Raw genomic sequence first — 16,887 nt, 5'->3', positions numbered from 1 at the left:
TATATGAGAAAAAGAACACAAATGACCTAGGACCAGCTCAGGCAACAGGCAGAAAGAACTCTGTGCATCTGCAAGTCATATTTAGGCTGCCTAAGGAGTACTGCCCTCATTCGGAGACAATACAGATCTCTGGAGCTAAGGCTCAGGTACAACTCAATTTAGTATTATTAACATTGGTATCACATGGCTGCCTCCTCACCCATCTCTGAAACCCAAGTAGCAAAGCTAGAAGGCCAGTGCTCATAATAGACTCTAGCGCCCTCCCAGCATCAAACTAGTTTGGCTTATAACACTGATGACTATCACAAACGGTTCTATATACCTGAGACTGTGTAGACTCATGCATAACAAAATGTGGCATCAGTACAGGGGCAAATGGGTCTTCTGCCAAGAATACCTCAACCCAAAGTACAGGGGGTGACAGACCACATTTGCTAAGACAGGTAGCAAGTACACTGGGCAGTTTCCCAAGGTGCCCTGTCAGCAGAGCTTCCAACAGCTCTAAGTTTCATAGAAAAAGACCCCACTCTACCAGACTTCTAATCTAGGAGCATCGATGATGCCTAGAACTTACTTTACTAGTAAGTCTACCAAATAACAAGAACCTTTGGAAAGATGGGCCCTGGTCTTAACTCTCCAATATTCTGAACTTCTCTGGCCATGGGTTAGAGTATGACAAAGATTGGTGGCATGGTGGCCATAGCTTCAAGACAGGGCCCTAGGAATGTTCCACCCAGTGATTCTGAAGCAAAATACAACCATGCAATGTCAAACTTAGGCCAGGGCGTGTACACAAGGCTTTCAGCTGATCTGGAGCACAGTGTGAAACTTGAACAGAGAGAATCTTAGCTCTCTAATTTCTGAATAAAACAATATACTTACTGACAAAATTACTACCAATTTTTATTAAAAAAATTCTAAGGTTACCCAAACAACAGATAAGAACATAAAATACTGTAGCAAAATAATTGAACAGATTAAGAAATGGATAAGAAACTTAAATAGACATTTTTCAAAACACCAATGTCCAACAGGTAGATGAAAAGACACTCAACGCTGAGTAACAAAGAAACGCAAATCTATAACAAACAAAACCCAAACACTGCCTCACCCTAGGATGAGTGACAGTAATAAATCACAATGATAACAAATGTTAGCAAGGCATACAGAAATACTGAATGCGGGAATGTCGATTATCCTGTGATTATGAACAACAGCATTAGGGTTTCTCAGAGTTAAAAATCGGCACATTAGCGACGTCACTGCTTGGGTACATATCTAAAACAGATCATCAAACAGATGTTTTATACTCTGACATTCACCACAGAGCTGTTCACAACATAGTAAAAAATAGGAAACAAGCCTGGTGTCAATCAATGCTGGAGGAATGTATAAAGTAAACACGGTGCATACTACTCAATATGCAAACTATTCATATCCTATGGAATACTATTCAACAGTGAAAAACAATGGAACCCTGTAACTTATGACAATATGAATGGAATCAGAGATTATTATTAGATGAAATACAGCAGGCACTAAAGGACAATACAATATAATTTCACTTGTAAGTAGAGTCTAAAAAGGAGATCTGATATATTGAGAGTGAAAGGCTGGGGACAGTAGAGGAAGGTATACAGGCAAAGTCTGATCACTGGGTACTAAGTTACTGACAGGAGCAAGTTATGGTACTGCACAGTAGAGCGACTATAGAAAACAATTACATACCATTTATTCTAAAACACCTAGGATTTTTAAAGTTTACATAAGGCAAACATGCAGTGAACAGCATTTGACACCTCATTGATAGATATAATGTTTGAATTCTTGTATATCAACTCTAATACAATGAAGAAATTATACAACATTGGCTGGGGTGGGGGTAGAAAAAATACTCCCCAGCTGACTGTGTTCATGAGGCACATTTTAAACCCACTGCATTTGGGAATAAGCAGCTAAGATCTGCTACCTTAGTGATACAGCACATTTTCATTATCTGTATTGATTAAACACTATCTATCCCTAAGCCTGATCTACCTGGAGTGCAAAAGCAAACTACTGTTATTAAAAAATGTTCTTAAAAAACATCCTGAATTAACCTATGTCAAATACATTATCCATATATACACAGAAATGGTATAGGAGGTCCTTCTGTTTGTGTGTTGCTTTCATTGGTTAATGAATAAAGAAACTGCTTTGGGCCTGATAGGGCAGAGCTTAGGTAGGCAGAGAAGACAGAACTGAATGCTGGGAAGAAGGGCAGAGAGAGAGAGAGAGAGAGAGAGAGAGAGAGAGAGAGAGAGAGAGAGAGAGAGAGAGAGAGAGAGAGACACCATGGATCCGCCAGAGTCAGACATGCTGACTCTTTCCCAGTAAGCCACTGTCACGCGGCGATAAACAGATTAATAAAAATGGGTTAAATTAAGATGTAAGAGTTAGCCAATAAGAAACTAGAGCTAATGGGCCAAGCAGTGTTTTAATGAAGACAGTTTCCATGTAATTATTTCGGGTGTAAGCTAGCCAGGCGCTGGGACAAACAAGGGGCCCCCTCCTTTACAACACAGAAAAGCATTTCACTTCTAGCATCAAGTTTTGTACTAGTGACACTGAATTCTACTAGTAATATTAGTAACCTAAGAGTTAGCAAACTACAAAAGAATGTACCAGCACAAAAGAATACTCAGAGAACCAGATAAAGAATTGGGGTAAAATAATTCTGCAGAATTCGCAGCCTATGAATCTGTTATAACTGACAGGCATTATGGCACAGAGAGAAGTGTGCATCTGCAGTTATTTATTAGGAAAATTTTGGTTAACACATTAATTGCAATGCAATGGCAGGCAATGGACATCAGATGAAATGTACACAGGACTTAGCAAAAACAACATACAAAAAAAGAAAGAAGAATAAACTAATGAATGCATGGCTTTTTGATGCATACATCAGGATTCTCCATTAGCCATCATCAATTGGAATGTGTCAGATTTTTAATATACATTAATTATATGAAGATCTATACAATTTCAAATGGAGACAAAAGCATTCACTAATAAAACAAAAATTATAATGTTCTCAGACTGCATCATTTTTTCCCTATCAACAAGGTAGAGAAAAGGAGGAGCCCTTTCTACCTTCCACAGGCTATAATGTGATGTGTATACTCCAGATTTTCTTTCAGCTCCCAGAAGCAGTACCTTCACTTCTGAGAGTCAGAAACCAAATAAGAAGCTAAGCAACTTGTAACACAGCTGTCTGTGTGTTACAATAGAGATTCAAAATCAAGTCACCAAATACATTTAAAAATGCTTACATACTTACTAGTCATTAGAAATATTTTCACTGTATAAAAACAAATTACAGCATCATTTATATGCCTATAATATTTGGTGCAGTAAGTCATATGGGCTTAATGTCGATAAAAATATGGGAAAGAAATGTAATTACTTTAAATATGAAGGTAAGGTTGTTAAAGAACAAAACTCAGCTGTAATCATTTATGCTATTCATGTATGATTGACTTCTCATTTCAGAAATAATGTGTGCACATTATTTCTAAAAACTTATCAAGGAAAATAAATCCTCAAATGTATAGAAAATACAATGCCACTGTCATTATTCTTAATTTAATTGTGCTTAGCACATTCAAAAGTAGAAGTGAAATACTGCAACATCCAAGTCTCTGTTAAAAACTACGGACACACTCTCAAGGGTCTGAGCTACAGCTGAGCAGTCCATAACAGCCTGCAACCTATTTCCTTGAAGCCACAGCAGGTTTAGGAAAGATGCCTAACTGACTTCCTAGGGCAGTTATACTTTCTCAACCTTCCTCATGCTACAACCCTTTAACACAGTTCTTCAGATTATGGTGACCCCTGATCATAAAATTATTTTGCTGTTACTTTATAACTGTAATTTTGCTGCTATTATAAATGATAACATAAATATCTGGTATAGAAGACATCTGATATGTGGCTCTCCACAAAAGGTTTCAACTCACAGGTTGAGAAACACTGCCCTAGGAGGAAAGGGACTATCCTCATCTCTTGGAGAAATAATTACTAATAAATTAACACAGGAAAGGGCTTGAAATAGTGTTTCAAACATAAGGGATTGCTGCTACTAAGACCTTGCTGATTCTATAATCCTCTATGCCCATGATCTGAAGCAAAATCTGCTAAAAGTATGACTTTGATTGTCAGTCTACATAGAGACATAGTATAACTTTATCCACAAATATATAATTATCAAAAACAACTGAAGTCACATTATATAATTAGAAACTTAATAAATAAATCATCTAAGCAACAAAGCTTACTATCAGTAACAATGGATCCATTCATGTCATATGCATTTCATTCAAGCACATTAAGTTAAAACTACAGTTCCCTAAACAGGTGGCTATATTGTTCAGACCTTTTCCCATACCCCTGGTACTCCGACTGCTGTCGAGGAGGAGAATCATTAATGATAGTCTGTTTGTCTATCTATCACAAACCACTTTTTATACTGGGACATATCACTTAAAAGATGTGCTCCAACATCGACACAGCATTTTGTAACATAAGTTATACAGAATATTAATGAAAGACAACCTAGCATTTATTCAAAGAGAGCTTTACAACTGTGTAACTTTATGCTTTCAAGGTATCATACAGTGTAGCCTAAGGTACAGAGACATGTGCTAATAAAACTGTGCTCCCAGAAATTTCTTCCTATGGCTCCCCTAAAACATTGCACTGATCATAGATACTAAAGGGTACAGTATGTTGGTTAGTTTGGTGTCAACTTGACACAATCTATGGTCGGTCATCAGATTGGCCTGTGGTTGAGTCTGTATTTTCTTCGCTGCTGACTGGAGTGGGAAGCCCAGCCTCCTGTGGGTAGTGCCCCCCCTGGACATGAGGTATATGACAAAGCTCAGCACGCCAGTCAGTCGCATTCCTCCATGGCCTTTGTTCCAGGCTCCTGCCTTGGCTTTCCTCAATGGACTGTGACCTCATAAGTAAAATACCATTTCATCCCATGGTCTTTATCATAGCAAAAGAAACCCAAATAAGACAAGTCGGCCACGAGTCTGAGACCTAGTTCTCTAGAACTACTTCTGCTGTCTGCCTACCCGTCAGCTTCTTAGACACTATTAATAAACCTATAATCCAAAAGCAGGGATTTGCAGGGTCAGTCTGGTCAATATCAGAAAATGCTAGTGACATCTATAGATTCACTTCCTCAAATGACTTATGCCATTTCTGAAATGAAAACAATGGTCTTTATTGCTACCAATTTAGTGTGTGCACGTTTTATATTGAAATCCACAGGTTCCCATTATTTATGTACTTTAAATTATTATCAAATTTTGTTCACTATTTTAAAAATCTACTCACTATTGCAATTTAAAATTCTAAAAAAAAAACCCAGAATATTCTGAAGCCATTATATTTAAAGTAAAAGGATCCAAAATCAGATTTTTAATTCTAAAATATTTTAATTACATTCCATATCAAAATAAAAAGACTTAATAACTCTTGTTTTTAATCAAATCAAAAGAAAGCCTCACTCACTTGATTGTCTGTAGAAACCTCACTCTGTCATTGATCTCATCTGGGATCTTACTGAGAATCTGTTTAAGTGCTCGCGCCTTTTCATTTAGGTCCTGGAATTCTGGCTCTGGCCGTTCAATCATGTACTCTGAGAAAACAAAAGGACAATAAAAAAATGTCACGTGACTCTCCAAAAAATTCAAGTCTAAGAGTAGATCAAAGGAAGGATACAGTGGGAGAAAAGCCAATTAGTTAGAAAAGGCAGAGGAAGTTCAACTTGGTCCACTTTAAGAACAAAAACAAAAAACAAAACAAAACAAAAACACTAGGTTTTCTCTGAAAACAGGATTAAATATTTCTCATCTATGATATATGGGATTACCTCATAAAATCTTAGAAACACATCCATCCACCAATATAAAGGAGAGGAGGTTTTATCAAGCTCATCAATACTCTCACATTGTATTATACCATGAAACCTTAAATAATGAAATCATGAAGATTGGTCATTTATATATCAGTAGGGAAGAAAGGTGAGTTTAGTAACTGTAAATTCTAACAGTGTGCAGTACACTGCAGTCTGTTATATTAGACTTCCTCTAGTAGTAAATACGTGACAACTGGCCATACGGAAACGTCTACAGTACGGACTGTAATATGGTTATGTATTACAGTAAACCCCAATAGTGAGAAATACACTAAAACCCGTATAGTGTCGAATATGTTATAGCTCATTATATCAAAACCCTATAATGTAGAATATACTGTGGCTCATTATATTAAAACCACTAAGTAAGTTGTTGTAATTTTCAGTATACTCTTGAAATTTCATTGGAACCCAACGTAAGGGCTGGGATCACAGAGTGGCTTTTTGAAAAAGAGGTTCAATCAGACTTAGGAGAGGAACAAGCCTACTACCAGGCTCACTGCCTAGCAGGAAGCTCAGCAACTTACACCTTCAAAGCTGGCTGGTCAAACTGGCAGCAAGCATTTGGTCTCAGGAAAATGAGAATAAGCTCAATTTGGAATTAGCTCAAATACCTTTCTTCTGCCCTCCAATAATAAATATAGGACACTACTATTTTTTTCTAAATATTGGAAAATGCTATTAACTTTGAAAATAATGTTAAAAAAATAATGTTGCCCCCTCAACTCTGTGGTGGAAGAAAGAAATACTACCAGTAGTAACATCAAATAAGACAAGCGACTCATCCCTTTCAAACACAACACAAGATATTCCTCAGACCTTTAAAGAAATGAAACTCTAATAATGGGGTGGGGTCAAAGCACGCAGATAAACAAGTACCCCCCCCCCCCCGAACTAAATCTGACAAATACGGCAAGCCTGTTTGTCTACTCTGTACAATGCCCACTACCATGGCGAGAAGTATGAAGGTGTGTGTGGGGAGAGAAGACTGCCTGGTAAAATGTAATGATCTGAAGGAAGGGCTTCTCAGGAACAAAGAAACTAAACAACTCTCCTTTCCCATACCTTCTACATCATCAGCTGCCATACGAAGAAGGGACTCAGTGAAGTTAACTTCTACACTTTTTTTCTCTAATATTTTCATAATAATGTCTTGTGTGAGGCCTGGATTTTCCTTTTCAGCCTGTAAGAAAAAAATGTTTTCATGTGATCAGCATTTTAAAGCTAAACTTTAATTCGTTCAGTATTATTCACTCGTAAGGACAGAAAGCTCTGTGGGCATCATCTTCAGCTTTGCTCGGCTAGCGCATCAGTAGCTCTTCATTCTAGGAAAAGTCACAGAAGTACTCAGGACTCCTCGCCTCTCCACCATGCCCTCTTTCAATCAATTTAACAATTAGAAACACATAAACACACAACACACTCTCTCTCTTCATATATTAGTCTTGTCATGAATCTAACTACATTGAGGGGTCTCAGTATATGTAACATTTCATTTTAAGGATAAGCAATAGTAACTCTTATCAAATGTATTCTGACCATATGCTGTATTAAAATTAAATGCCAGGAAAAACAAAACTAGGATAGTTTTTGTGGTTTTTAATAATTAAGTTATATAAAGAGCATGACAAATAAATGGGCATTCCTTCTTTGTGACTTGAACTTCTTAGGGCACTAAAATCTAGCCATACCAAGACACTGAACGTAAAGGCAAATTTCACATTTCCATTTTCTCAGTAATTTTGGCTTATTCTAATAGTTACTAAAAATATTCCTAATCACATTAAAAGTTTGTCTCCTTTAGAATGGCTGCCAATTAAATCCATATGATGATGGTTGTTCTCTTTTGCTTCAGTTAACATACAGAAACACAATTTCCACTTTTGATCCAGTGATACTCTCCCTACTTCCTTAGTTGTCAAACACAATTAACCTCTCTGCCTTTGCTGTTTTATTCTAATATCACTGCAGCTAAAGTTTTCTTCTGTTTCTCACTTTCTTAAAACTCCTGTTCTTAGGAGGTCTCAGGTAGGAAAACCAGAGATTGGGAGCAAAACTGGGAAAAGACACAAAATATACCTAAGTATCTCAATGTCAGAATCACTGTACTTGATGTCAAATGCTATGCTTTTCACTTAGATAAATGATTAATGAGGCTTCTAAATTCTGTTTCTGTTTTGTTACGGTAACTTTAAAAGAAAAATTATCAAATATAGCTAAATGTTCTGCTAGAGTATTAGTTTGCTGAACCGCCAAAAATTATACTTGGTGCTTATTTGGTAATAGTTGTTTATCTTCCTTATCCAAGTAGCATTAAGTCTACCTACATAATAATGAATTATCAGGGGGCCATGGGAGCATTCGCTATGTGCTTGCAGGCAATATCAGCAGAAAAGCATCTTGCTAATTAAGTTAAAGTGCTGAAGGAATTAAATGTTCTAAGTCTATACACAAAGTTTTAAGTACCAGTTTGATCTGGAACAGCAAAATGTCAGAACTGGAGAATGCAAAAGTCTCACAGAAGCCCTGAACTTTCTCTGCTCATAAAGCTCTTAGCACCAAATGTTCTTTACTAAGTAGTTTATGTTGTATAAGTACCTTAGGTAAGTGGTATATTCTAACAACTTGGTAATCCCAAGACTTAAATTCATTGCTAATAAAGGTTCTGTATTAATGGGGATGCTTGTGTTTCCTGAGCAGTGCGCTTTCTTAAGCACCATTCTCGTTTCTTCTTCAACACTGACTTTCGGGTGGTACTTGCTTTTCATTAGTCCCACAAAGATATGATATCATTTAAAGGCATGCAGATCAATTTAGCATGTTGAAATCACAACCTTTCTAAAATACTTAACACAATATCACTGAGTTTGCAGGGTGCCTGGCCATAAGTTTAGGGAATTATATGTCTTAGTGTCTTTGGCAAAAGTCCTGGCCAAGCTACCTATTTCAAAAGCTCAAATTGCACAGGGACCTCTGGAACCTCTATTCTTAGATCAGAGACGCTATCTGCACTTGATAGATTCCAACCTTGAACCTAATGGATATTCAACCTTTGTAAACACTGGAATGTGAGAGAAAACATCCCACTCCGTAAAAGCATAGTTTTGTGGCCAGTGATTACCACCGTAGGAGATAGCACAGCATGTCAGCAATTGTCAAGAGGGGCAAGGTCACAGGCAATCAAGCAGAATTTATAACTTAAAATAGTCTGTGATATATTTTTCTTTTTGGGAAAAATTATTAATCCTCTTTTTCTCCAAATAAAAACTGGTAATACAATGCGATTTAAAAACCATTGAATAAGCCACGAACTGAAAGAATGAATGTAAAAGCCAGCTAAACAATATTTCTTTGACACACTCAAAACAAAAGATTTTTTAAAAATTACTTTTATTCTCTTTAATTATGTGTCTGCAGGTGGGTGTGTGCATGAGTGAAGGAACCTGAGTAGGTGGAGGTATAGAGTCTCCTTGAGCTGGATTACACAGGTTGTGAGCCTGGCTGAGATGCTGGGAACTGAATTCAGGTCCTCCGGAAAAGCAGCAAGTTTTTTAACCTTTGAGCCATCTCCCTAGTTTCTCAAAAGAGAAATTTAAAAACACAAAATCACATTGTCTACATAGCACTGTAGAAATTTATTTCATTTGAAATCTAACTAGCTGTGATATCTAACAATAAATCACTGCCTAACTATGTGAGCCATGCTGCTCTCAGACGATTTTCACTATTTTTCAAATTAAGAATCATCATTGTGGACCTGAACTAGAATAGAATAGTTCCCAGTACTTGGAAGGTTGAGATCAAAGGGTCTGGTGAGGAGAGAAGTCCAAAGTCAGACCTGGGAAACCTTTTAAGACTCTATCTCAGTAATAAATAAGCAAATCAAGAACATCAGAGCTGTGGATAACAAATGTATCCACGGACAAACCTAGATAAGCAGATCTATCACAGTCACACAACTGTACTTCTGTCGTGAGAAAATTCCTCAAGGAAACATTGCTTTACTATTTTTGAGCTTCACTAAAGATAACAGCTACTAAAAATTTAAGTATATTCTTATTTTCAACATTCAATGGACTCTGGACTGACAGCTGGGGAGTCTGCATGAGACCAATTGGACCCTTTGAATGTGCACGACAGCTGCATTAAGATGAGCTATTTTAGTTGGTGATGGGAATTAACAAGTAAAATTAATCTGAGTGCACCCAAAATTTGAGTTGAGAAAACAGTTAACATTTGAAAATAATATGTTTAATATATACATTTAGTCTGTGAAGTACAGCTACACAACAGAAATATACCATGAATACAGCTTTAAGTTTTCTAGTGGTTGTATACAGTGAAGCTGCTTTAGTGGTGTGTCTAAAACGAATTCTTATTACTAAGGTACCTAATGCTCATTTTAATACAAAGTCACCAAGCATGTGTGTATTTTACACGCAAGACACATCAATTTGAAGAAATTATACCTCTAAGAGTTCAACATTTTGTCAGCAACGATCAAATCAACAGTTCTGATCTAGGATAATGAAGAATCTCACTTGGAATATTTTAACTGTATTCTCAAAGTAACTTTAATCTGCCATACATAATGTAGATTTTTGTAGCCCATAATTAGACAATATAAAGTATAACTAATTTACATTTTTATAAACAAGTTTTTAATAGAAAGAACATAAATATACTTTTAAAAGTGATCATCTGAAGAATCATTTGGTGTAGCTTGCCTTTCTAAGTATTTAAAGCTTTATAGAATAGACCAAAGCATAAGAAATATCTAAGTAATCTAAGATATTTTCCACTAAAAGAAAACTAGCAACAATCTCATGATATTCAGACTTATATGTAACAGTTTAATAATCCTAAAAAGTTATTGCATCTCACCTTAATGAAAGCGGCTCTCAGGGTCTGAGCTGCAGACAAATTTACTCGTTCTAGCTACAATGAGAAGTTTAAAATTAAGATTAGTATAAATGTTCTTGGGAAAAAAACATTTCTGATGTTTCGTTCTCTAGGAATGAAAAATTTATCACACAATAAGCAAAAACATTTTAATAATATAAGTCATAATTCTTTATAACTTTAAAATTTGTACCCAAACATCTAAAAGAATTTTTAAAAAATAAGATGCCTTATTTAAAAGAACAAATCTACCTTAAATATAGATTTATAATACAGAATACATGATATACACATATGATACAGAATTCTAAGTCCTAACACAAACAATACATACATCAACTTAATCCCTGAAAATAATGAGAATTAAGAATAAATTCACTGCTCTGATTCCCTAGCTATAGTTCTGTGTGTGCATACAAGTAATGAACAAAGAATGACCAACACAAGAAGACAAGTACTTATATTGAATTTCATACTTACTTCCTTTTTAATTACTGTAACTCATCAGTCAAGGAGTAAACTTAGCCTACTTTTTGCCAATCAGCAAATAGTTCTGACATAATAATTATTATTACTAACACTCAAACTGAAGCCTAGACCCTTTGAATTTCAGAGCTCTTTCCAGGTGTCCTCTACCAATCCAGCAATAAGTACTTGAGAGAAGACTGAGTAGTAGTTAAGGGCACACACTGCTCTCATAGAGATCCCCGGTTCAATTCCCAGCACCCACTTGATGGCTCATACCTATCTGTACCTCTAGCTCCAGGGGATTTGAGAGTTCCTTCTGGCCTTTACAGGAACTGCACACACACATATACATGGAGAAGTCAAAACTATCGTGCATATAAAAACAATTTTTTAAAAGGTTAAATGTAATGACTAATTTTACATCAAATGTGGGGCCAATAAGTCAATTTAATAGTAAACAACATATAAGAAATGTATCAGAACAAGCTATGCGCACATGACAAAGGCAAAGCAACAACCTGTCAAACAAAAACAACGTACCATAAATGTACATAAATAGTGCACCGCTTAGCTTAGCATTTAACCTGGCTTCTACGGAGGCCTGTGACTGCACTAACCAGGTAAAAGGATGGTAAAGAGGCCCGGAACACAGATATGGGGAAGAATTGACTAAAAACAGCTTTAACCCTGGCAAAAGTCTGTCTCTAACAATGAAAACAGTTTCTACTTCCAATAGTTCATGTAATTATAGCGAATGCTGTTTAACGTAACAGCACAGCTCATCAGATTTCAGACTATTAAACAAACAAACAACAACAACAAAAAAGGGACAGGCAGACCGGATGAATGTTTCCATACAGACAACTCATGTTCTTTGGGTTTACAGCGCTTCCTTTTGACCAGTCAGAGACGTCTGAGTCAGATCTGTGCCTTCAAGCAGTAGCATTATTAAGCAACTCAGTCTGATCCTCACTGGAATGCAAGTAAAAGACCAGAACAGCAAGTGCAGATCTGGTAACATATATCCAAGATAGGGATTTCTAGACTAAATTTGCACATTTGCATCTTACAAAGAAAAGAGTCATAGGAAGGTCAGACACATCTCAGATCAAAGTCTGTAAACTGTGAAGCACTTGAGCAAAGCTCTGTTGGGAGTCATTTGGGGGTATACTATACACCCACATATCTGCAATGAATTTAGTAGGTTTCTTACTCATCTGGCTTCCAGTGCCCAAGAGCTGCCTGGCACACAATTCCAGACCTCCTGCTTGCAGAGAAGCTCCATCTCAATTCTCCTCTAATTTATACAGTCATGTATTGCACTTAGGCACAAGAGCATTACCTACCTTACAAGAAGCACTTCTTTTATAGCTCTCAGTAGTGATTAGGATTTAACAAAACCATGTTCACCACACCATACTCTCCTGACAGTACTGAGAACATGCTAACAGCAGCGGTCACTTCATCAGGCATCAACCAATTGCTTGTGAAGTCCATCTGTCTCTACAGAAAAATCTCTAATCTTCACAATAGTTTGTTGTTGTCATAATCTTACAGATACAAAGTCTGGCTGATACAAATGTCCAACTTTGTACTGAGACAAGGTCCATGCCATAGCTCGGCTCTCAGGTCTGTATACAAGCAGTCTTTATGATTGTTTATCAAGTTTGTAGTTTGCATCTAATACTTATTACTAAGTGGAACCCTGATAGCTGTTGGGGTTACAGCTGCTGGCTCCAGTAGCTTCATCTAGAACCCCGTCTTGTTTGGAAAATGACTGGATTACCAGCATTGGACAACACAGACACCACAGTTGGGTCTAAAAAGGGAGAAAGATTGCAGCTACATTCTGCATCGCTGAACACTGCTTGGGTCTCAGCCTCACTTTATGACAGCTTTGAAAGGAGGTAAGGGAAAAAAGTACAAAGTAGAGAAAGCAGTGCTTAAGATGGCTGCTATGTCCACTACGAGGTGAGCAATAGTGCCCGGGAAAGGATCCCTATGGAATGAGCATCTCTGCTCATGTCTTCACTACCAACCCCAGAAGCAGCTTCTTCCTCAGAACCAAGACAGCTTCCAACACTTTATTATCAACTATACTTACCAAATTCATACTCAGCTTCACTAACAAAATGCTTTATAAGTTCAAGTGTAATCCCAGTTATCAGGTGCTCATTTATTGAACCGATCCCTCTAGAAGCATCAGTTATTTCCTTATTTTTCAAGTATGAGTTCCCTAACCCATAATTAGAAGAAAATAAACAGAAAAAAAGAAAAAGAAACCAATTCAGCCTTTGCTCAAGTTTTCAACGGTCTTACATAAAATCTTGTGAAAGTTTTTTTTTTTCTTTTTCTAAAGGTCAAAATAATTAGGTTAATTAGTCAATTAGTTCTAAGCTACATACACATCTACTGGTTTTTTAAGCATCAGACAACATTAGGTTTTCCCACAATGACCACCATCCTTACACCGCCTTCAAATTTACTGATTCTATTTTTTAAACTAAATTGGGGCATGTCAGGAGACTAAAAACTCCGATGTATCGTGTAAGACCATGGTAAGTCAAGTTGAAAAGTCAGTGTGCTAGCTGCCCCAGAAAGCAAATGTCATCAGCTATCCTCTGCAAAGAAAAAAAGATGCTCTCTGTGCTCCTAGCAGAGTACTTCCTGGGTCTGCCAAACTGTATGACCAATCAGAGCAGAAGGCTCACATAGGCAGTAGGAAAACACCTGCTGGCACTGTTAGAAAGCATGCAAACATTCTATGCTGTCCACAATTTTATCAAAGACACTGGATAATTACAACACCATATGTTTAGTATTATTCTAAATATATTACACTACATCAACTAATATATTTCACAGGTTGTTGAAATTAAATAAGTTATTATTTATCCAATTTTAGTAATCAGGAAATCCAAGCAAAAGTATGCCTTTTTTGCAGCATAGCACAAATTTGCACCCCAAAGTATGATCACTTAAGCATGATGAGACCACAGATAAAATTCATTCACTTTTTAAAGTTAGTCTGAATTCCTCCCCTGCCCAAAAGGGAGAAGACGGAAGAACACTGGGTAAGCCGGAATAGTCTCAGTAACATTTGTTTACCAGGAAAAACCATAGAGCTACATGTCAGCAAAAACTGGCGGAAGTGGCTCACTGAGACGCTTCTGAATAGCACAGTATTTATCCAGAAGTATATTTGGAAGTAATTTATTGACAAATTTTTACAGACTAAAATTCCTATCTCATCACAAAATTTTATTTCACAAATCAGAAAACGTACTTTATCTTAAAACATGTCTCTCCACATACATACATGTGGCTTATTTTTTCCTGGAAGAAGTAAATGGCCTCTCTTCTCCATATACAATAGTAAACAATACAGTTTCAGGAGAACACGACCAAAGGCCTAGCCTGAGTGAGGTTTTGCAGAAGCCAAGTTTTCCGCCATGCACTGAGGACTACTTCACAGTAAGCGCACGTCGACAGCGTTCTGGGACTTGAACAGTGGCAGCTGGCTCAGCAAGCAGTGTGCTCCTCTCAGCTGTCGCACTGCTGCTTTACTCAGCACAGCCACATCCAGAACACCACAAACACGGGACTGGTAAGCTGGAGCAAGTGTACTACAATTTCTAACATGAAGCATCGTCCCTTTAGACAAATGATTCCTAGACTGTAGCTCCTATGGACAGAATGTCACAGGAAGAAGGCTTACACTTCCTGATGCTGATGATCTACTATGGGAAGATCCGGAAAGACACATCTTACTTTCAGCATCCCTACTGTAGACTATTTTCTGGAGGAGTAATTCAAAACTATTTTTCATGTTTATCTAAATTTGTACAGTATAGAATAATAAAGCCAAGGTAAACCACAATTTCCCCACTAGTACCTATATAGAAAATTCAGTTTTAAATTATAGTTAACTATGAATTTAATTCATTAAATACCTTACATTAACACATGGAAATGTGGTGCAGGAGAACTGTCTATATTCTGTCAATCATGTTTTAAATAAAACGCTGATTGGCCAGGCAGGAGGTGTAGGTAGGAAAACCAGACAGGAAGTGGAAATGATGGAAGGAGAGCAGGAGAATTCCGGGAAAGAGGAAGTTGATTCCTCCCACTCCTGCCAAGACCACTGAAGCAGCAGGATGTGATCTGCCCCACTGAAAAAGGTACTGAGCCACATGGCTAACATAGATCAGAAAAATGAGTTAATCAAGATGTGAGAGTTAGCTAATAAGTAGCCTGACCTAATGGGCCAATCAGCTTTATAACTTATAGAGATCTCCTGTGTTATTTTCTTTGGGGTCAAAAGCTGGGGGAACTAGGCAGGGTTCCGGCCTTTAAACGTTACAGAAATGCTGAAGAATAGCACTAGCAGAGACTCTAATACCTTTTATCCCAACACTTTATCGTGAAGTCCCAATAATTCTTCTATTCTATTCCTCCATCCAACTCTAGATTTCATCTGTCAAGAAGATGAAGTCCTGCCATATCTAAAACAATAGTTTGGAGCATAGTTTTGAATACAGGACAGGAAATAATTTTTTAAAAAGTACACTACAAGGTTAGGCCAGCATGCTGAATGAACCTCATCAATGTGCTGCACCAATGCTAAGTCTGCCACTTCATTTTCAAACCCTACTTCTGAAAATTAATTCTTAGAACAAAGATGAATCACTAAATCTATGCCCACGAGATCTCACCCAGAGAAAAGCACCATCTTTACGGATCATCACCAGCCTATTCAGTCACTCTTTTTATTTAAGTAAATTTCTATTAAACATGTATAAAATAGAGGGGTTTTTTGTTTTTGTAGACAGGGCTTCTTTGTCTAGCTTTAAAGCCTATACTGAAACTAGCTCTTGTAGACCAGGTGGCCTTGAACTCACACAGATCCACCTGCCTCTGCCTCTCCCGAGTGCTGGGATTAAAGGTGTCTGCCACCACCGCTTGGCAAAGACTTATTTATTTTATTTTACATGTATGGGTATTTTGTCTGTGTACATATGCATGTCCCTTGGAACTGGAGTTACAGACAGTTGTGAGCTGATATGTGGGTACTGGGAATTGAATCTGGGTCCTCTAGAGGAGCAGTCAGTCAGTGTTCTTGACCACTGAGTCATCTCTCCAGCCCCCTAAAATTGTTTTTATCAACATTAATCCCAACAGTTTGTTTAATCCAAGCCACATATTTCAGGAGCAAAGTCAGGAAGTTGCCCCATGTTTCTAGACAAAAGCATTCTCTCAGTCCTCTTCATCAACTAGAGGCAGAAACTCCTCTCAAATCAAGACTCAAAATACCAGATTAATCCAGAAATTCTCCCTAACACTGTGCTGTAGACAGTTGGGTACACAGACCTAAAGACAGAACTCCTATGGGGTGACAATATGAAAATTACTGTTGGAGAATATAAGAAGTTAAACCCAAACTATTGCAAACATAAGTTACTTATCTAATCTAAGGAACATATCTCTTTGTCTCACTCCTGGCAAAAAGTCAATTAAAGTAACTTTAAATAGTCACGTTCCCTAGTGGATTC

General features: G+C 37.2%; 1 protein-coding gene across 2 annotated transcripts in view; it reads right to left on the bottom strand.

Annotated features, from left to right (window-relative positions):
• Pdcd10 (programmed cell death 10) overlaps window positions 1–16,887 on the bottom strand; it is a 39,504-nt gene that overhangs the window by 5,098 nt on the left and 17,519 nt on the right. For both annotated transcript variants that reach the window (XM_048424853.2, XM_085682501.2), the window contains exons 3-5: window positions 10,850–10,903; window positions 7,031–7,148; window positions 5,560–5,686 (exon numbers count right to left, since the gene is read on the bottom strand). In XM_048424853.2, coding sequence (XP_048280810.1) covers window positions 5,560–5,686; window positions 7,031–7,148; window positions 10,850–10,903 — 299 coding nt within the window. The remainder of the gene's footprint in view (window positions 1–5,559; window positions 5,687–7,030; window positions 7,149–10,849; window positions 10,904–16,887) is intronic.

The sequence above is a fragment of the Myodes glareolus genome, chromosome 20 (assembly GCF_982192425.1).
Source record: "Myodes glareolus chromosome 20, mMyoGla1.1, whole genome shotgun sequence".
In the NCBI taxonomy this organism is placed as follows: Eukaryota; Metazoa; Chordata; class Mammalia; order Rodentia; family Cricetidae; genus Myodes; species Myodes glareolus.
Note: the sequence above shows the minus strand (reverse complement) of the source record. Positions and strands in the feature narration are given on the sequence as shown.